The 24,024-nt window shown below is 32.3% G+C and overlaps 1 protein-coding gene across 1 annotated transcript in view; it reads right to left on the bottom strand.

Moving 5' to 3' along the window:
* The window catches only part of LOC114338609 (phospholipid-transporting ATPase ABCA3-like), a 351,819-nt gene that overhangs the window by 187,073 nt on the left and 140,722 nt on the right, over positions 1 to 24,024 (bottom strand). The window contains exon 11 of the mRNA XM_050645554.1: positions 3,614 to 3,718. Coding sequence (XP_050501511.1) covers positions 3,614 to 3,718 — 105 coding nt within the window. The remainder of the gene's footprint in view (positions 1 to 3,613; positions 3,719 to 24,024) is intronic.

Genomic DNA, 24,024 nt, shown 5'->3' with positions numbered 1-24,024 from the left:
TGCGAAATTACAAATGGTTGATCTATTTGAATTTTTAGTTTTTCTTTTGGTGAATATCCGCTTGCTTTTTGCATTGGCTCCGTTCCATGCTCATTAGGTAACATGTCTATACAACAATCGCAGACTTAAACCGTATGTACCAATAAAAATAGTCGATTTTTTTGATCCAGAAGACATCAAAACATGATTGTTGTGAAATTCTGACTTGGCCATTTATCCCAAACATCAGAGATTTATCATCCGATCTAGTCTCACTATTTTCAATCTATTTCTTCCAGACTTTTTGCAGTAGATAATGGTTTCTTACTGAAAAAACATTTTCTCATTATGATATGTCATGTGATCAACGGGTCGTTAGCGACCCATCAAAATATAATAATTTATTTATGATATATATTAAATTATTTTCATACTAGTAATATTATAATGTGTTAATACAACTTATGTTTACCTATATAAAATGAATTTAAATAATAAAATGATTTATTTAAATGTACTTACACACGCTTGAATGAAGCCATGCAGCGAACCTTATTCAAGTTCTATTTTGATGTATACTCTACGAACACTACAAGCGAAATAAACGGTTTTGCACTAAATAAATTGCTTACTTGCATAGTCAAGAATGAATTTGTAAACCAACAGCGACTGGTAAATTCGACATATTTGCTTGGAACATATTTTTGTTAGTTGGGTCGTTAACGGCCCGTTAGGCATAAATGGGTTAAAATAATTATAGGTTTTTGCTAATGTAATCAATGAATCAGTGTTCAGTTTACTTAATACATTAAGTCAAACTGTGCTAAAGGCTCTGAAAGCACACAAAGTCAGCTATAAGCTTAGCCCAGTCGGGACAGCATTTGACCTTGCGTGCCGAGCTGCCGCAAATTTTGTTTTTATAATCATTAGGTCTTTAAGGGGGTCAATAGTCGTGTAAATTTAAAATCGCGACTGAATTCCGCCGTTGCGTTAGCAGCCATTTTGATTTTAAACAAGAAACGTTTTTGATCAATATCTCCGCATTTTCTACTTTTTGTCAAACAGTGTATGGACTAAAATTGTTGCAATTGCGATTTACTACAATTTTTCGAGAGAACCAGTGGCGGATCTACGAGGGGGGATGGGTAAAGACCCCCCAACATGGTCCAAAATTTGAAACAAATTGTTGAAACATAAAAATATATTAGATGACATGAATGTCAAACATCGACAGACCAATTCAACCAATAATCCCGTTAGTTAATAAAATTAAGTATTTCAAAAATTGTATAAAATAAAATTCTGTTTATTTTTGGTTGTGTACAATTATGTCGTAAAATTAATAATAAACGAGACAATTCAATAATAATGTTAAAGGGAAATTATATTTCGAACAATTTTACTTGTGGCCATTTTGTCGAAAAGTTGAAAATGGCGTCGACATTGAACAAAAACAATTGCTATAAAATCAATCAGGACTTAAGCTCGCGCGTTTACCGCTAACGTACTACCTTTTAAATTTAATACTGATTTTAACAAAAAAAAAATAAAAGAGATTAAAATTGTGTAAAATTTAATTCTCTCTATTTTTGTATAGGTATATTTTTGACGTAAAACTAATAGTAAACGAGATAATTCAATAATTATTATGCTCTAACTGTCACTATTTTCCCCCAGAACTCGAAAAATATCGACCGCACGAAAAAAGTTGGAATAAAAGAAATTATAGAAAATCATATTTTTAAAAATTTTAGTTGTCATACCTTTTGCCAAAAAGTTGAAAATGGCGGAGATATTGAACAAAAACGGTTCTTGTTTAAAATCATAATGACGGCTAACATAACGGCGGAATTCAGCCGCGATTTTAAATTTACACTACTATTGACCTCACCTAAAGATTAGAAAAATAAAATTTGGGGCAGCTTTGGGACATGCAAGGTTAGTGTTATTCGTCTAACCCGACTGGACTACCTTTTTTTTGGACACAAGAGAGCACTGGCTGATGTTGCGCTGACCAAACTTAATATAATATCGGTACCGGGACACATGGTGTAAAAGAGCATGAATCTGCCTTTGGGACCTAAACCTGAAATATTCTAAAAAAAACTTAGTTTTCAATCTAATAGCACATAAAACAACATCTAAAAATGTTACTCTACCTACATCCTACCAGACTGAAAACAATGGGAACCTTCTCTGGTAACACCTCCGAGGCTTCTACAATTTGCAAACCATAACGGATGCTGAGACTAAGGAAGATGAGGGAATTTTACAATTTATAATTCACGTCCCATCTGCTCAACGCGGTATTTGGTTTTGGTTTTGGTAATTGGTGTTTTGCTAGCAGTTGCCGCTAGGGCATCCCTGCCATTTCGTTCGTTGCGATCCGTGACTGCACGCCGGGGTTTGTCCTAGTTGGGTCAGAAAGAGCAGCATAAATATGTACCTCCTTATTAGAGACTAATAAGTTTCGAAACCGGTAGAGGTGCTTGCTGCACTCTCTGATTGAACTAGAATAATGACGCGGCTGTAGTTTCGTGTTGTAACGAAATTGAAAATGGATGTTCATTTTTGAGATATTCTATTATATTCTATTCTATTCTATCCTATTCTAAACCTATATTCAATAGATTTATATAAATTTAAGGTTGTATAATTAATAGATTAATATTCCGTTTTACATCTTACATTCACTAAATATATTTTTCTTTGTACAGTTTCTTGAGTTTAATCATAATAAAAGGTTAATTAATATATTCTCTTTACGAACTTAATGCTCTAACATTAGGTTTCTACCCTAACAATTGGTTCAACCGCAGCTGCGCGCAGGCGATTTTACTCCACTAAATTATGAATTTTTGACACTTTTGACATTTAAGAAATTTTGACACTATTGATCTTTTTTCTTAGGTTAATTAATTCTATCGACGATTTTTTGTGATTTCTGAGTTATTTCTTTAATTTTTAGATTTTTAATCTGCATTTATATTAAAATCTGTTGTTTTTAGAACTCCTTAGCAAATTGTTATTGGCTTATAAGTTGTCCGATGCTGATTACTGGATTACCCATGGTCAACCAAAAAAGAAGATGAATCTGGTGATATTTGTAGTGACATTATTTGGAGTGAATCTGCCTTTTGAGTTTATTGCTCCTAGTTTAAATCTTTTCTCTAATTTATTTGTCGTTATTGGAGATCTATAGAAATTACGCTTACTTTTTGGCTATTATTAGCACAGTGAAATACTTACGCAACATTTCTTCACCATTTTTGAGAAAATTTGTTTTACAAACAATGACACTGATATTAGAATGAGTCGCCGAAATTGTTATATTTCGCTGCTACGGACGCTTTCATCGTTTCGTGTATCCTCACCATGGTCACCCACGGAGCGAATAGTAGTCTTTTTTTATTTATATATCTAGAAGAGTGGCATCTATTTTTTATTAACAGTTGTTCTTTCTATTTTCTTTTTTGTTTGTTTTTTATGTATTTTTATGGTGCCCTCGAGTCAAAAGGTGTATCAATGTTTGTAATAGTAGTTTGGTATACTTCGTACATTAAAGACGGATTTAACATAAATGGTTCATATTATGATATATCAGATAATTTATTTTAGTGCCTTATAGAATTACCCAAAAACGTTTACTTAAGTCAACAATTCTGATTGCTTCTTTATTTTGCATGTTTCTTGGTACAGGTTCTACGTCTTCAGTCTCCGGCGGTGGTTCTGAAGGCATCTGAAAATGAGAAAAGAAAAGAAATCATAGTAAATATTACTCAAAAAATATTTTCTAATATTTTATCAGTGGAAAAAGTGATACTGGTACCTATGTTGTAACGTTATAAACATCACATATTTGCTATTTTATTTTCAAATAATTATTTTACTTTATTTTCTTTAATAATTCATTAACTTCTTAACTTTTTTTATTGTTTATTGGTTTCTCGTTAAAAACTTAGTTGGTGCCCGTTATTTCCTATCTTAGGACACTCTCTTTTCATTTATAAATAAAACCTCTATTTATTCTATCACGATATTTTTGTTCTATACTTCGCTGTCATTTCGATGACATAACAGTGACACCTCCCTTCATTCGGCCACAATGGAACTGGTAGGTAGAGTTATTTTTACTATTTAGAGAAGATGTACCTAAGTTGAGAATACCTTATTTTAATTCCAACAGAAGATCATCTCTTGGGGTGAGTAGTTTTCGACATATTGTATTCCATACATATTTATAGTTCTTATAACCATTTTTTTTATAATATGTAACCTCAACTCCCAGCTCATGTGTGCGTTTGATATTCTCTGTACTTATATTCTGGGAGGTAGTGTCAATTGTTTACGGTGATTTTAGCACGGATTCTATGAATTTATTTTGTTAGATAGTACTTATTTGATAACAAATAATTACACTTTTATAAAAAAGAACTTTTTTTATAATACTTAAAACCTTTTTATTATTTATAGGTAAGAATATAAAACAATTTAACGATAAACGATTTAACGATAACATGCTTAAAATTCCAAAAATTACACTCTAATAAAAAATTACTTTTTATAATATCACGGTTTTGTTATTGTATATATAGGACACAATATGTTTGGAAAGAATAATTAACTTATAAAATATGATTTTTTAGTAGATGTATTAACTGTTATTTATAATTATGATTCCAAAAATTACACTAGTATAAAATAGTATTTTTTATAATACCACGGTTGTTTAAAATGGTATATACAATTTTAAGTATATAAACTTTTAATTATTTATTAAAACAATTAAAAAAAGATACGCAACAGCCGGGTTCCAACTGGGGACCTCTCGATCTGCAGTCTAATGCCACTGAGGCACCATCAACTTGTAGATATCGAATTATTAACGTACTTTAAAATATCATTACTCATATTTTTAAAATAGTTTGAAATTAAAAAAAATCGATTTATCCATACAGTGCGATTGGTCAGTGGGGTAAAAGCTTTGTAGATCCGTTATAAGTAATAGATAGTAATAAAAGTTAATAACAAAAATTGTAGCCAACTTTGATTACAGATTGATAATCGGTAATCGTAAATTGTAAGTTTTAGGCAATTATTCAGTCATGGCTTACTTAAAATTTGGAAAGATTTAGACCCCTAATTATTAATAATTTTGCTCTGAAAAATGATATTATCTCGAAAACTAATAAATGTACACATAGGGAATGTTATCCAAAAATTATAGTATGGTAATGGTACTTTTCGATAATGATATAAAATACAGGGTGTTCTATTTAAAATTACTGATAAAATAATGTACTTGCGTTTTGACTCACCCTGTATTCAATATAAAGAAAATTAGCAAAACAACCATTGTCGAAAATTTTGACAATAAATAAAAAATATGACGTCAATAAACCATTGACCTTGTGCTTGCTTTTATTTATGCAGGTAGTTAAACTTGTTACGATTTTCATATAAGATTGGTTATAACTTTGTAAATACCCCGTATAACATACCAAATTTTTATATTTTTGTAATCGAAAAGTTACGAAGATTTCGAATATAAAATAAAATACAGGGTGTTCTATTTAAAAAAACATAATTTTGGTCTGCCACTATGTTATCGAACACCATGTAACATTCTAACTAATTTGGTAATGTGAAGCTCAAAGTTCGCTACAATTTTTGTTATTAGGTTTTATCGCTATACATTACTATAACGGATCTACGGAGCTTCACCCCACTAATTATTAATCACCCTGTATAATAGCAGTAAATTATTGCATTGTTAGCTAGTTCTAAGCTATCCTGAAAATTTCAGGTACTTAGGTAGCCTAGAACTATTTTTAAAATGGATTACAAAATTTGCGGAGTCCGTGACACCAACCAAGCCAAGTATATAAAAAGGTCAGCTGGCGCGACTTCGGGGCTTTTAGGCAAGAAAAGATAATATCCGAGAGTCGATGGAAAGACCCTTCAACTTATATGTCAAATATTTATCTCCATGACTTACATCTATAATGTCCTAGTTGTTAGAATACCTGGGTCTTGGCTTAGAATACCGGGAATCAACCCTACTCGCCTTGGGTGAAAGTGAAAGCCAGGAGCCAGGTATTCTAACTACTAAGCCATTATGGATGTAAGTCATGGAGATAAATATTTGATATAAAGGTTGCAGGGTTTTGCCATCTACTTTCATATTTTATCATTTCTTACCTAAAAGCAGCGGTTTTGGGCCAGCTGACCTATCATTTGTTAATAAGCTTTGCAACAACTAACTATATAAAAAAACAGCCATGCTAAAATGCTTTGGTCAAACTTGACGCTCCCTCCCCAGCTATTAGGTGTATGCGTGTAGAAATTATATAAATAATTTAACTATTAATTATTACTAATAATTCCACTTAATATATCCTTGACCTTTGCTGGTCTTGGTTACTTTGAAGAATGGCAAGGGCATTGCTTGCATACTTTTTAATTGCTTCTTGATATCACTAATATACAGTTTTTATTCTAGTTTTCGGGAATAAATTATTATTATTATTATTATTATACAATAATATCGAGCCAAAGCAGAGCTTATATGGCTCAAATTACAAAAATAATTGTAGGTCTTAAACTAAATAATATAACATAAAACAAATTCTTACAAACTAAAAATTAAATTAAAGTAAATATTCAAAAGAATTGGTTTTCATAAAAGTTGTTACAACAATAGCAAATTAAAAAAGATACAAAAATTAGAATGTAAGTATACCTAAAAATTACAAATTTTTTTCTCATAAAAAAACATAAAATATATCCTTATATTTTACAACAACTATTTTAACAAAAATTGCTAACATTACACATACAATGTCCAATTAGTTCTCATCAAACCTGTTTTTGAAACTATTTAAGCTAATAGCCCCTACGATGTCATCACTTAAACTGTTCCATTTATCAAAAACACGATTTACCAAAAAGTTTTGCCTTACAGTAGTTTTAAAAGGTTCCTTTTTCAATTTATAGTGATGACCTCGTAGTCTAGCATCTTCGCTGATATTAAAAAAATTCGATGTTCCCCAAAATTCTCCCCTAAGAATTCTGTAAGTAGATATTAAATCACCTCTCTCTCTTCTATGAGTCAATGGAGACAACTTAAGCTTTCTTAATCGAGTTTCATAGCTTAATCTTGCATAATTAAAAGGTAGCTTAGTAGCTCTTCGTTGTACTCCTTCTAATAAATTAATATCTCTTTGTAAATGAGGTGACCAAACAGATACCGCAAATTCCAGGTGAGGTCTGACATAACTTTTATAGAGTTTCAAAAACAAGTCTGGAGACATTCTAGGAAAAGCTTTTGATATGAGGTATAAAGCAGAGTTAGCTTTACCGACTACTTTTGCTGTTTGAGTAGACCAACTTAACGTTTGGTTGACCGTAACGCCCAAATCATTTACTTCCTGTACCGATTGCAGAGGAACTCCATCCAAAAAATATGTTATATGTGGATTATTATATCCACATTGAACAACACAACACTTACGCGAATTTAATGGAATAGCCCATTTCATGCTCCATTCTGATAGCTGATTAAGGTCACTCTGAAGAGTATTAACAATATCGGGACAGTAATATAACTTTAAATCGTCGGCATATGAAACTGATTTTGACTGCCATCCGCACGTTAAATCAGATACGTACAACAAAAACAGAATAGGCCCTAATATTGATCCCTGAGGGACACCACTGGCTACCGCACGTGGAACACTGCAGTCATTTTCCACTTTGACCGAAAAAGTTCTTTCAGAGAAATCTAACCTTTCTCCCTTCTGAAGCTTCCATGAATCCGACATCAAGAAGCTACCGTTAAACACCAAATTGATGTCATAAGTATAGTCCAAATTGTTGGTTTTCGGTAAGAATTTGAATATATGTATATAAGGTTCTTCTCAGAGGCTTTTTTCATTGTGACGCAAGTGACAGAAAAAAAGGCACGTCCGTTATACATACACATGTATAACAGTTATTCCAGTTGTTGATAGATGGCGCTATAATCGAAAAAATAAGAATTAGGTTTATCGATTTTACTGATTATTCACCCATTACATATCTACAGGGCGGTCCTTAAGTAATTGTACAAAAAGATCGCATTTTAAAAAATCAGCTGCATAACTCTGTTTAACGCAATTATTATTCCAGGCAGCGAATGAAAAATAGAAAAAAAAACATCAATACATACTTATAAATTTTGGTATGGAATACCTTCTACTAAAGTTGATAGTTTCCAAAACATTAAAGAAAAAATAGTATACGCTATTATTTTTTTACATACATCATTAAGATAATTAATAATCTGTTATTGGATTTGACATCAAACATTTTACATTTCATATTAAATTAAAGTCATAATATCATATTTTATTTTCAATTGAAATTAAGAAATAGTTTAACTGAATAACATAAAACTTTTTATCAAAATAAGTGTTCGATATGTCCACCATTTTCTCCAATGCATTTATCAATGCGTTCCATAAAAGATTGTCTCATATTAAATAGCATCATTGGTTGAAAAGAAACAGCTGCAGCATTTATTTCTTCCTAAAGTTGGTTGCGAGTGTTTATGACATTCTTGTAGACATGTTTCATGGCTCCCCATACACCAAAATCGAGCGGATTAAATTCTGGGCTACGTGGTGACCAAGGCGACCAATTTAGCGTTCAAGAGAGTTGTTATCTAGGTATGTTCTCATTGCTCTCGTATAATGTGGTGGTGCACCATCTTGCATGAACCACATATTTTGCCTTAAGTTTAATGGCAATTCTTCCAGCAAATCAATAAAATCATTTTGTAAAAAATGTAAATAGTTATCACCATTCAAATTACGAGGTAACTCGCATGGCCCTAAAAAATGATTTCCAATGATTCCACACCATACGTTTATTTTGAATTCATGTTGAAAATGCCTTTCTCTTTTAACATGAGGATTTTTAATATCCCAGGAATGATTGTTCCTTAAATTAAAAACTCCACGGTGTGTGAATGTAGCTTCGTCCGTAAATACTCTGCATCTTAAAGGTAAATCTGTTGGCAATAGATTTTGTACAGGTGTAAAGTGGTAAGGGTGACAATGCTCGCGGTGTAGGATTTTTAAAATTGAAGTTTTGCTGATTCCTAACGCTGAAGATAAACGTCGTGTACTTACTTGAGAATCATCGTCAACGAGAACCATTACTTCATCTTCTTGATCAGGCGTAATCATTTTCGGTCGGCCTAAATTGTCACGTTTAGGACGAAATGAACCACTTTCGCCTAAATTCCGAAATAGATGTTGAAATGTTTGGTGATTAGGTTGCAGCCTGTCTGGGTATCGTCTTAAATATTCCCTTTTCTCTGCACGTCCGTTAAAATATTGCTGACAATAAATAGCAATCATATCTCTCATATCGATATTTGAAAAATTATTATGCCTCGGCATTTTCTGTTTTTGTTTAATAAACCAAAATAAACTAAGTATTACAAAAGTCACTCATTTATTGACACAATACTTATTAAAAGTTTTCAACATCATTAGTGACATCAGCCTACTGTGTTAATGAAACAATACTTATTTTAAGTTGTCAAAATCATTCGTGATATCAGCCTACTATGTTAAAATTTGCCGTAATGAATTAAATAAGAATGGGGTTGTCTAATGATGACATCCGAACTAGCTCTAAATGAAGCATTTAGAAGGTATTCAGTGCTTTAACGCACAAATAACAACTAAGAATTATTATGTAGCTGATTCCAATAACAGGTTATTAATATTATCTTAATGATGTATTTAAAAGAATAATAGCGTATACTATTTTTCTTTAATGTTTTGGAAACTATCAACTTTAGTTGAAGGTATTCCATACCAAAATTTATAAGTATTGATGTTTTTTTTTTATTTTTTTTTTTCGTTGCCTGGAATAATTGCGTTAAACAGAGTTATGCAGCTGATTTGTAAAATGCGATTATCTCGAAAACTGTTCAGTTTTAAAGCTATTAACAAGTATACCTTTTTTTGTTGAAATATCGTATCTTTAATATTTTACCAGAAAAATAGTGTTGACTCGAAGAGCAAAAAAGTTAAGCGCAAATTTATGTCAAATATGTGGCATATGTGGCGTCCTCTATGAGATACATCAAAATTATGCATTAAATTATAATTCCTCATACTCAAACCCTCTACTTATAAATTTTTGTAAATAAATCTCCATAAACATGAAAGTTATGGCGAAAAATTAAATTTTAAATTTCAACTTTACCACCCTGTATCTTTATTAATATTAACATTTTATTAAAGTAAGTTGGGTTAAATCGTAATATTTTAGAGTGTAGAATCTACTGTTTCTTTTTGTACAATTACTTGATTACAAATCAATTGTGTTTATTTCATTTATAAAAAGGTATGTTCTTTGATTTGTATAGTTTTATAAATTGTACAGAATATAGTAGTATAGACAATAAATAAATAATTTTTTGTTCGATTATAGTGCCATCTATCAACAACTAGAATAAATGTTATAAATGATTTTAATTACGGATGTACCTTTTTTCTGTCACTTCCAACTTAATGCGTTAGAAAGAAATCGAAAAATTATGACGCTCTGAAAGACGCTCTTTCTTTAGATGTTTAATGAAAAATAAACCTGATTAATTAATTAATTGCTTTATTTGTCTCCATTTAGATCTTCATCATTCATATTTTTGATTAAAACAAGGCGTACTCGTACTCAAAACCTGAGAGACTAAGCTAAGGCTGGCATAAACGAGAACTATCATAGTTGATTGAAATATCTTACAGTAGTATTTCAATTCTCTGTGGTAGTTTATCGTTACAAGAATAGCATTCAACGCCTTTACAGGTGAGACGCTATTCGTTACAATGTGTTAACTAAATTAATATTTTATCAACGTAATTTAGCAACGGTTTTCAATCTATATAGACCAGTAAATGAACGTGAAATACGGCGATACCGTGTGATTTTCGGTGTCACCACCTGATTTGTATGAAAAGTTGAATTTAGGATTCTCTTACACTCTACTTCATTATTGGACGTAAGCCCAGGGTTGCTTTTCCTTGAGCGTGAAAACCGCCCCTTCTAGGACATAAATAAATCGACTAATTCTAAGTAGCTTTCATTCTGTATACAGTTTTTTCATGAAGTCAATACTTTTCGAGTTATTTGCGAGTAAAAATGTTTATTTTTCAACCAAAAAAAAAGTGTTCCTCATATTTATGAACAAAGTTTATAAAAAGTATGTTTATAAAAACAAAGACAACGAAGTTTATGAAATTCCTTACGCAGACTGCCCCCGATCTTGCATAGGCTAAACCAATCGTAGAACGTGTAAATTCCTAATGGAAATTTACCATCGAAAACTAAAATCTCTTAAAAGACCGTGGGCCCTGAAAAATTTCAGAAAATCTCTTAAGAAAACAAAAATTAAACCACAAATACTGATGTTAAAAAAAATAAAATAAGTACTACAATCGACCACACTAAACAAAATTACACTTGTAGGAAAGTTCGTAATCAAAGACAAAACAACGTTTTTCTATGGATGCTATACAATGTGCAACTTCTCTCACTACTTACATACATTCAAAACGAACAATTTCTCAGGGTGTGAGAAAAGTCGGCCATTGCAGTGAGAAATATTTTTTCTCACGGGTTTCATACGTAGAATCGCGGTTTCCATGGTAACATGCACAATACAAACACAAATATTTTTGTCAAATAAAATGTGTCAAATCAAAACTTACGAGGAATTACCTTTCAAAACTGTTCAAATATACTGGTAACTATAATTTTAAATAAATAAAGTATATAAATATTAAGAATATTAAATACCTACATATGTGTATATTATGTATTTTATTTCAATTTTGGCATATAATCTACATAATAGCACCTAAATTATTTAATTTTGAAGATTGAACTCTTAACAAAAACGCATCCATAGAAAAAGTACAGTGTACAACACGTGAGAAAACGACATATTTCTCCCTCGCTTGATTTGCGACAGCAAACTTTTGCGCTCGTGAGGTATTTTTCCTCTCTTGTTGTACAATATACTATTATCAAGCTGATCTCCTACAAATAAAAATAAAAAAAATTCGGACCGTAACACAAAATAACTCAAAAAAAATAATTATCAAACCTCTAACAGACTATTAATCCGTCGAACATCTCAACAGATTCCAAAAATACGTAAACAAAATGGCAAAACAAACATATAGGCTTTACCTAATAATTAATCTGTTAAATGATAAGAAATAATTTCAAAATTGTTATTCAAAAATAAGCTAAAATCGAAAATGAAAATATTAACGACAAAAAACATGCAAATTAAATTGAAATATGTTATTTTAGACAAAAAAGGTTATTGTGTAAAATCAAAATTAGCTCAATATTTCTATTAAATCAAATACAAAAATTTTACAGGGTTTTTTCGTTATTTTAACGAAAAAAAAACATTTTTTACAACACATTGTTAAATAAACACAAAACAATAAATTAATATCCTTTCTCTTGATCGTAAGACACTAACTGAGTAGATAAGTTAACAAAAAACATACAAAAATCAATTATGAGACGCAACCTCTCATACTATAAGATTTCTGTTAATTGAAAGTGCGAAGTTCCAAAAAAAAATGGGAACATCTGGGGTCGAAGGTTGCACGTAAGCGAGAAACACTCTGCGATGCGTAAGTGCATCGACCTTTAAACAAAACATAAAATATGATACTGATCTAGACAGCTGATGGATATAGGTCAAATAAAAGCAGATAAAAATGTAACGAAAATTAATTATACTGAAACATAAATGAAAAATAATGTTAGAAAAGCTAATAAGAGAAAGCAAATCCCCAATTTTCAGGCGCTGTTTGTGTATCATGCAAAGAGGAATAGAATTTTGACAAGATGTTATTATTATGGGATGTATATCATATTAGGGGATGTTACACAATGAAGAACATGGCCTCAGTAGCTCAGAATCGGAAGAGATGTGGGGTCAATTCTTTATTGTTCTTACGATACAAGAGAGAAGGAAAAGAGAAATAATAAATTTGTATTTTGAAAATCAAACCTTATTTATTAGAACAACAAAAAATTAATTTATGAATCTGTGATCTCATGGTGTTACAAATTGAGATCGAGATTACCAAACAAAAAAAATGAAAGAAAAGTTCTACATAACAAAAAATTATACCTTGTGTTACAATCATTGTCCTGGTTCTTCTGGGTGGTTGTTAAGTCCAAGGCGCGATTTCACTTCACTTTAAAGTCACTTTATAAATTATTGATACAGCAGCAGTACATAATTGATGAAACATAGTACATAGAAAAATCTTTATAGAAAAATTCAGCATTGTATGCATTCTGCATTCTCAAAAACAAATTATTCCTACTGGAACAAAAATATTAAAGGTGATTTGTTTTATAGTTCATTAAAAGGAATAAAAAAATATTAGAATGAAGCAAACTTCATGCTTTAACTAGGGTGTTGAATCTAGTAACACAAAACGAAAACTTCTTTTGCATAATTCCTGGATCTGACTGCATGTAAAAAAAATGATACCAAAAGTGGTAAACAATATCGACAATAGCCTAACAACAGTTAAAATTGCCGGAGTTAACGTACTCTGTCCGCCATGTGTCGCCGGGCTGAGCCAAACTCTCAGAGCTTTAGCCAGCCGGCCGGAAAAACTTGTAACTACATTTTAACTTCACTGGAAACTAACTGCAACTAAAAACTAAACTTCACTTGATGACGGCCCCAACAGAACTGAACTTGAAGACGGACCTAACAGGACTAACTCTTCTCTCCTCAGACTCTAACCAAAACGCCCTATTCAAAATCATCACACGATCTTTCCCGTCGACAATCCAACGGCCAATTACAGATTCAAAACACTCAATCAATTAAATATTTGCCAATATGAAGTTGCAATTTATGCCTCGGGTTAAACCCTCTAACAAAGAAAACAAACAAGCAGATCTCAATATTTCGTACCCCCTATTTTTCTCACAAATAAAACGCTGACTTGGACGTATCCACAGCTAAGGCCCGTTCTCATATGCGTCATCACAAAGAACACTTGTTGGATTATATAAACACACTCAAAGGCTCTTATCGACATTCCGACTCTAAAATAAATAAAACCCCAACTTTCTGTCGGTAAACACAATTTACTAAAAGATTTATGGCTCTAATTTCTTTGACGGCAAAAGATAACGTATACAAAGTCCCTCAGATCAAAATAGCTATTATATTCACGCTAGAATCCTAAGAATCCTACGATCGACAAAATACACATTTTACATTGTGAGAAATAAATTACGTCATACCTACATACTCTAAAGCGATTGATTTGCGAGAACTCAACAATCTCTGAAAACAAATATGAATTCAACGATTCTAACATATAGGGTGTAACTATAGTGTTACAAATGTAAACTGGATCGAAATTTCAAATAACTTTGATACCGTTACACAGCCTCCCCCCCCCCCCGATTTCAACTTAATGCCAACCACAGATTGAAATCGGAAACAAAACCAAAGAAAACTGTAACGGTCAAAACAAAAAAAGAAAAAGACTAACACCATATAATCTCAAGACAAAAAAGTTAAACTAGACATTCGACTTGACGAGTCGACTCCAGGTGCGGTTCGTTGGCTCTTAAGCACAACTACCAATGGCAGATTTCTAATAAAATGGCTCTAACCTAACCAAAAGGGTGGAACAGACCAGTGCTGAAGTTTCTGGAAACGGAAAAGAGTGGTGCTTCATGCTCAGCAAAGGCGGGTGGCCAACAGGTAAGCTATTCGCATACAAAAAAGTAAAAAATATCAACTTCCCACCAGCAATTGAAACTACAATAACAAAAAGAAGAAGAAAGGATGGTCAATGTTCCTTAAAAATCTTCTGGGATTAATCGCGACGGAAAATTTCACAAGTAAGGAAACTCCCAGAAAGACAAGAGATATATTCTTAATAAAAAAACGTTAAAACAAAAATATAATTTTCAAAACAAAAGGGTAAATGTCAAGAAGAAACGTTCTTAACGATATCAATCCAACCAAAACAGAAATAATTGATTCAAAACAAAAAACTAAAATAAACAAAAGCAAAACTAAATAAACTAAATAGCAATTTGTCATGGTGTAACACTAATAACAAGAGAGCTAAACAGCTACACTAAAATAACTATATACAGGAGATATCAAGGATTCTTTGAACCAGGACCCCTAAAATATTTTGGTAATGACAACACGACAGTGTTGTCCCAAAACACAAATAACTGATTCGTCTTGTAATTGTTCAGAGACCTTAGGCTCACGCTAACAAATACACTATGCAACGCATAGACAAAATCGAAACACATAATACGACAACGCCATACGTCATCATCAACAAAATATCTTACAAAATATGACGACGCAATACGTCATCGTCAACAAAATCTAGGCAAGATATGTTACCGTTATAATGGACGCATGGGAGTCTCTCAGCCCTGACTAACACCACGGATAACATACGAATAATGATGGTATGCATCATTAACGCCATAAAATAAACACAAGATAACATGTTGCCCTTTTAGATGCATAAAGTATTTCATTTACGACCAACTCCAAGGACAACATAGTATGATAACGCTATAAGCTGTTATCAAGAAACAAACAAATACACACACGAAAAGAAATAAAAGAGTTACCGATAGTTTACGAACCATTTTAGTTCCTCAAAGATAACTATCGTTGGTAACTGGACAAAGATTTTTATTTACAAATGGGGTGGTGGATGCTTAGTTTAGTTGTGATAATCGGAATAAGCGATATCTGACACGTATCACACGCCTAAAATAGGGACACATTCGATAATTCATAATCAGGTAGGGACATAATCAGTAGTGTCTAACATTCCGGGTTACACAACTAAACAAAAAGTACCACATTCCACCAACGATATAAAAAATTAAAATAAGACCAAGTTTTACTAACACCCTTAAAAGCAACAAAGAGTTTGGTCGGGTTAGCAAGAACTAAAATTTGACAATATAAAAATAAACAAAAACTAAACATATACATATATAAAAAAATATTTACACAAAATAGGACAAAGTTCACATAAGTGTAACTTTTCCTGTAACACGGACAAAAAAATATCGAAGATGAAGTACGCAAAGGCGTAAAAAGAATTTTATAAAAGAAGTTAAACAAATGAAAGAAATAAGCTAGCAGTCATACGAATCAATAAAATCAAAAACTAAAAAGAAAATAAAGAATACTTCCATAACTACTCTTCACAATAAAACAGATTTAAAATAGTCAATTACGGTCCTGTCCAAAAATAAAAATTGTGATTTTACACATACCAAAAATAACTAAACAGCAAAATATTTTTACAACCTGGTTTGATTAAAAGATATGCTTGTGATAAGTTTACTAACAAAGCGCAAGAATCCCGAAAAGCACTGGATCAGTTGCTGAATTGCAACCATGAACGACTTCTCATTCCGACGAGACAGACTGGCGGGCTTATCCCAAATCAAAGCCCTCACCTTCCTCAGTGTCTGGTCGTTCACCTGCCAAACAACAACTCCTACCAACAAAAAAAGAATTCGAAACTCATAGACCCCATAAGCAATAGCAAATCAAAGCAAACCAGAAGCAAAAAAATGTTTACCATTCGTCGGCAAAACTTCAAAAAACGCAAAATAAAATAAAGAACAGTATTAGTTCTTACTGGGTCAAAACTAATGTAGTACTAAAATATCAAGGTGGTCTAACAATAAGGTGAGTTGACAAACAAACAAACAAACACAACATAAGTATTGGGCTATACCCAAAAATTTGTTCTAATAGACAACTCAAAACAAAATCGATTGCTGAGAATGTCAGACGAACTTGCATCGAACCAAAATATCGAACGTGTAGACTTCTCTCAAAAATCCATCATCGAAACGAAATTACCGAACGTGTAGAATGTAAATCTACCATCGGAAGAAAGTTACCGAACGTATAGAGTGTAAATCTACCATCGGAAGAAAGTTACCGAACGTGTAGAGTGTAAATCTACCATCGGAAGAAAGTTACCGAACGTGTAGAGTATTCTACCATCGACACTAAACATTGGAAAGTGTAAATTCCTAATGAAAATTTACCATCGAAAACTAAAATCTCTTAAAAGACTGTTATGCCTGAACAATTTCATAAAATCTCTTAAGAAAACAAAAATTAAACCACAAATACTGATGTTAAACAAAATGAAATAAGTACTACAATCGACCACACTAAACAAAATTACACTTGTAGGAAAGTTCGCAATCAAAGACAAAACAACGTTTATCAAGCTGATCTCCTACAAATAAAAATAAAAAAATTTCGGACCGTAACACAAAATAACTCAAAAAAAAATAATTATCAAACCTCTAACAGACTATTAATTTGTCGAACATCTCAACAGATTCCAAAAATACGTAAACAAAATGGCAAAACAAACATATAGGCTTTACCTAATAATTAATCTGTTAAATGATAAGATAATATTTCAAAATTGTTATTCAAAAATTAGCTAAAGTCGAAAATGAAAATATTAACGACAAAAAACATGCAAATTAAATTGAAATATGTTATTTTAGACAAAAAAGGTTATTGTCTAAAATCAAAATTAGCTGAATGTTTCTATTAAATCAAATACAAAAATTTTACAGGGTTTTCTTCGTTATTTTAACGAAAAAAAAAACATTTTTTACAACACATTGTAAAATAAAGACAAAACAATAAATTAATATCCTTTCTCTTAATCGTAACACACTAACTGAGTAGGTAAGTTAACAAAAAAACTTATACAAAAATCAAATATGAGACGCAAGCTCTCATACTATAAGATTTCTGTTAATTGAAAGTGCGAAGTTCCAAAAAAAAATGGGAACATCTGGGGTCGAAGGTTGCACGTAAGCGAGAAACACTCTGCGATGCGTAAGTGCATCGACCTTTAAACAAAACATAAAATATGATACTGATCTAGAGAGCTGATGGATACAGGTCAAATAAAAGCAGATAGAATGTAACGAAAATTAATTATACTGAAAAATAAATGGAAAATACTGTTAGAAAAGCTAATAAGATAAAGCAAAGCTCCAGGTTGCAGGCGCTATTTGTGTATCATGCAAAAGGGAATAGAATTTTGACAAGATGTTGTTATGTCATATTAGGGGATGTTACACAATGAAAAACATGGCCTCAGTAGCTCAGAATCGGAAGAGATGTGGGGTGGATTTTTAAGGGATGTTGTTAGTATACTCTTATGAGCTTAGAAAAATAAAAAATTAGAAAAATCAAAATAAAGATGTTAAATTAAAAAAAATAAAATATTGGGCGCCACTGGTTACCTAAAGGAACCAAAAATTATACAAAAATAGAAATAATGGAAAGATAGATAAATCATAATAAAACAAAAACATAGTCAAATAAAAAATAAGTAAAATACTTTTATATGAGAAAACAAATATGGTGCGAAAACAAATATATCGTGACATACCTTATCTACTCTATACTCAGTCAATTCTTTATTGTTCTTACGATACAAGAGAAAAGGAAAAGAGAAATAATAAATTTGTATTTTGAAAATCAAACCTTATTTATTACAACAAAAAAAAATGAATTCATGAATCTGTGATCTCATGGTGTTACAAATTGAGATCGAGATTACCAACCAAAAAAATGAAAGAAAACTCCTACATAACAAAAACTTATACATACCTTGTGTTACAATCATTGTCCTGGTTCTTCTTGGTGGTTGTTAAGTCCAAGGCGCGATTTCACTTCACTTTAAAGTCACATTATAAATGATTGATACAGCAACAGTACATAATTGATGAAACCATAGTTCATAGAAAAATCTTTATAGAAAAATTCAGCATTGCATGCATTCTGCATTCTCAAAAACAAATTAGTTCTACTCAAACAAAAATATTAAAGGTGATTTGTTTTATAGTTCATTAAACGGTATCAAAAAATATTAGAATGGAAGCAAACTTCATGCTTTAACTAGGGTGTTGAATCTAGTAACACAAAACGAAATCTTCTTCTGCATAATTCCTGGATCTGACTGCATGTAAAAAAAATGATACCAAAAGTGGTAAACAATATCGACAATAGCCTAACAACAGCTAAAATTGCCGGAGTTCACGTACTCTGTCCGCCATGTGTCGCCGGGCTGAGCCAAACTCTCAGAGCTTTAGCCAGCCGGCCGGAAAACTGCAACTCAAAACTAAACTTCACTTGATGACGGCCCCAACAGAACTGAACTTGAAAACGGACCTAACAGAACTAACTCTTCTCTCCTCAGACTCTAACCAAAACGCATTATCCAAAATCATCACACGATCTTTCCCATCAACAATGCAACGACCAATTACAGATTCAAAACACTCAATCAATTAAATCTTTGTCAATAAGAAGTTGGAATTTATGCCTCGAGTTAAGCTCTCTAACGCATACCAAAACAGCTCGACCAATCACAAAAAAAAAACAAACAAGCAGATCTCAACATTTCGTACCGGCTATTTTTCTCACAAAAAAAACGTTGACTTGGACGTATCCACAGCTAAGACCCGTTTTCATATGCGTCATCAAAAAGAACACTTGTTGAATTATATAAACACACTCAAAGGCTCTTATCGACATTTCGACTCTAAAATAAATAAAACCCCGACTTTCTGTCGGTAAAAACAATTTACTGAAAGATTTATGGCTCTAATTTCTTTGACGGCAAAAGATAACGTATACAAAGTCCCTCAGATCAAAATAGCTATTATATTCACGCTAGAATCCTAAGAATCCTACGATCGACAAAATACACATTATACATCGTGAGAAATGAATTATGTCATACCTACATACTCTAAAGCGATAGATTTGCGAGAACTCAAGAATCTCTGAAAACAAATATGAATTCAACGATTCTAACATATAGGGTGTAACTAAAGTGTTACAAATGTAAACTGGATCGAAATTTCAAATAACTCTGATACCGTTACACAGCCTCCCCCACGATTTCAACTTAATGCCAACCACAGATTGAAATCGGAACCAAAACCAAAGAAAACTGTAACGGTCAAAACAAAAAAAGAAAAAGACTAACACCATATAATCTCAAGACAAAAAAAGTTAAACTAGACATTCGACTTGACGAGTCGACTCCAGGTGCGGTTTGTTGGTACCGTTACAACCTTCGACATGAAGACCTATCTTAAAGAAAACATCGCCTGGTCCACCTGCCAATCACAATATCGCCATCAGAAATCTTCGGGCCAACCCTCACCCAAGCGCCACGTCAGTGAACCCAGCCCTCGATAGCCAGATCCGATGCCTATTAAAGATATTATATATTACCATAATCGAATTACTGACTGAACTGACACTAAAAATTCACCCTGTATATGCCAAAATATCATAATTTGAAAATGAAAATCGACCTGTTTCGGGATTTTACCTTAAAGTAGCCTGGTTACGAAATAACGAATTTATTCCTTTCATTTGCACCATACTGTGTAATATATTAAACCTTTTTGGCAAATAGTACTTTAAAATATAATATCGTAATATGTACTGCAAGATTGATTTATGTATAAAATTTTAAGGTACGTATATGTTACCGGCCAAACCCGATTTCAGAGCAAACTAGTTTGGCCTAAGGCCAAACTAGTTTGTCCTAAGCGCGTTAGGATAAACTAGTATGGCCTAGGCCAAACTAGTTTATCCTGATATAAATACACGCACTTCAGGCCAAACTAGTTTATCCTGATATAAAGACGCACACTTCACGCCAAACTACTTTAGCATTGGCCTAGGCATCAGGATAAACTACTTTAGCCTAGTCTAAACCAATTTAATCTAGTCGAAAATAATAATTGATTACATATCGGTTGCTGATTTAAACGTAAGTTTAGAAGGCACGATTAAGAGTTGTAAGACTTTTAAGTATTGAGAGTAAATGATAAACCGAGATGGCACTCTTGTGTATAGAAGATATAGAAATGAAAATAGTACGGGGAAAACAAGCCCCGAAAGCACTCCATGTAGTGATATGGAAGAACACTCTAACTAAAGAAAACAAAAAAGATTTTTCAGGGCCTAGTGCTGAATATTTCCCTACAAGAGTGGTAGAATGGCCAGTGACAACAATAATACGAAATAAAATACGAACAATTGAATTGGAGTTTATGGGAAAGTGTCTACAAATCACCAGGTAAGGTGGGATAGAATAAGAACAGAGGAAATATGAAACAGAATAGAAGTAGAATGCTCAATTACAAAAAAGTTGTGGTACTAAAAGTAGAGCCCTGAAATGGTACGGGCATATACACAGAATGCCGGAGAACAGGTGGTCGAAAAGATTACTGGACTGGGACCCGTGGGGAGGAAGATGGAGAGGAATACCTGCTATGAGATGGAAAACTTACATAGGAAATACTATGATAGATAGAGACCTCAGAGATGGCGACTGGGAGAATAGAGTGCTATGTTATAGGCTTTCATTTGACACCTCATTTGTCATTCTACCTGGTATAGTGACGGATGAGTTATATTCGCGGCCGGACGGACAGACAGCCTAAGTCAAATTTCTCACCTTTAGTACCATTCTTGGATAATACGCTTTCATTTGACCCCTCATTTGTCATTGTACCTGGTATAGTGACGGAGGAATTATATTCGCGTTCGGACGGACAGACAGCCTATGTCAAATTTCTCACCTTTAATACCATCTTTGGATTATAAGCTTTCATTTGACACCGCATTTGTCATCATATCTGGTATAATGACGGACAGACAGACAGATAGACGGACCGACGGACGGACAGACGGACGTGGATAATTTAACGTTTTAACATTTTTTTCAAAATTGGTGAAAACAATATTAATTCGTACTCGATTTTATTCGTAAGTGTATCTTTTCTTTTAATTTTTGGAGAAAACTTCATCCTTTTATTTATTATTTTTTATATTATTTAATATACAAGAATAGATTGATTTATAGCATGTATCAATATCTTCATTCGATGTATCATAATATGATACCATATATCGATGTATAATTTTTTGTCATCTCCGTTGGGACGTGATTTGGGAATTCCCCGCATGTAAAAGTCCTTACATGTTCGCTAAATTACTTTCGACTCGGCTAAATTGGTTTAGGCCAGGCCGTACTAGTTTATCCTGAAGTGTGAGTTTTTATATCAGGATAAACTAGTTTGGTCTAGGACAAACTAGTTTTGCCTAAGCGTGATAGGACAAACTAGTTTAGGACAAACTAGTTTGGCCTAGGCCAAACTAGTTTGTCCTGAAATCGGGTTTGGCCGGTAACATATATATCAGCGCCGCCCACTTCGCGCCGTGTGTGCGCCGCGCGTTCGTGGCGTGTTCAATGCTTGTTGAAATTTTTCATTTTGACGAACCTTCCGCGATCCAAGGAAACTTACGAACATTTAGTCATGTCTCAGTCCGATAAAACCTACGCCATTTCTGTGATAAGTGGTGCTTTCTTGGTAATGGCATGTTTGTACAAAAAGAAAAGGAAGCAATGAAGTTGATGGCACATAACCTGTTTAAAACACGTAATGGTTACGAGCTTATGATGGACTCGAGTCGCAAAAAATAATGTGCACCGGAGGTCATTTCTGATGGCGTATTCTTATTCAGTCAGCAACCCCAAATACGCTCCTAATAAATCTGTTTGCATCAATATAGTACCGAAACCCTTTGAAACTCCAGATCACGTGCCTTATCAGTGAACCTGGACACTAGGTGTTCCAGTGATCGGTTCTGATGGCGTATTCATCTTTACTGACCCCAAAAACCTAGGCTATTGATTATATTCAAAATAAGATAGCTAAAAGGAACTACAACGTTAAACGGGTTTTATTATTTTATATGGTCAATGGACATCTATATATGAAAAAACCGCGGAGTGCTACCATTTAAAGGGGTGCGTTTTTGAGAAATCGGTAATTAGTCCCTGGGCACAGGTTACATTAGGGTGAGTTCTATGCACTTTTGATACAAACATACCTACATAAAAATTGTTCCTGGTTAAATTTACTATCTAGATATCACTTTTTAAAGTCAATGATACTTTTTTTTACAAAAATATATTCAAAAGAAAAAGCACAAAGAAACCCAAAAGAAAGAAATTTTGTTTTTTGTCCCATAACTTTTGTCCACGAGGATATAGGTATAGCCATTGCTTTACAGAAAAAAACCTACATATTTCTTCTTTAAAATTTTGTTTAGAAGAGGTAATTAAGATTTATAGTTTTCGAAATATGATTTTTCAAAGTTCGCCACTCACAGCAATTTTGGGCAGTTTTCCTTGTTATTTCGCAAATATTGTTCTGTAACTTTTTTCTACGTAACTTTAGGTATATGCAATGGTACACGTAATAGGAACAGAAATGAATTACCTTTAAAATAGTCTACTGTATAACGTTTTACGACTTTTTCTTTTCGAAAGGGGTTATGGTTTTTCAAGGTTTTATACTTTTAACGATTTTTTACAATATAATATAAAAATAAAATAATATTATTATATAATATATTATATATAGTACATTTAATAAAATATTATATTATATATTATATAATACCTAATATAAAAAATATTATTTTTTACATTTTTTACGATTATTTTTGAAATTTCTCATTTTAACTTTTTTTCTTCTACATTTGGGTATATATTATATATTATATAATAAAAAAAGCTTATTTTGTTTCCTTTAAAATGGTGTATTACAAAAAACTCTAGGATTATTTTTGAATAAGATATTGTTTTTCAAAATGTAATAAGTACTTGCAACGATTTTTGATTTTAGGATTATTTTTTAAATTTCTCATTATAACTTTTCTTTTGTACGTGAATATACTATATATTGCTCAATAAAGAGGGCTTATTTTTTGTTCTTTAAAATGGTGTATTATCTATATTTAAATAATGGAAACCGAGTGATTCTTTGATATTTTTTTACCTGTAT

Source organism: Diabrotica virgifera, chromosome 3 (assembly GCF_917563875.1).
Source record: "Diabrotica virgifera virgifera chromosome 3, PGI_DIABVI_V3a".
NCBI lineage: Eukaryota > Metazoa > Arthropoda > Insecta > Coleoptera > Chrysomelidae > Diabrotica > Diabrotica virgifera.
This window is presented reverse-complemented; position numbering and strand designations above follow the sequence as displayed.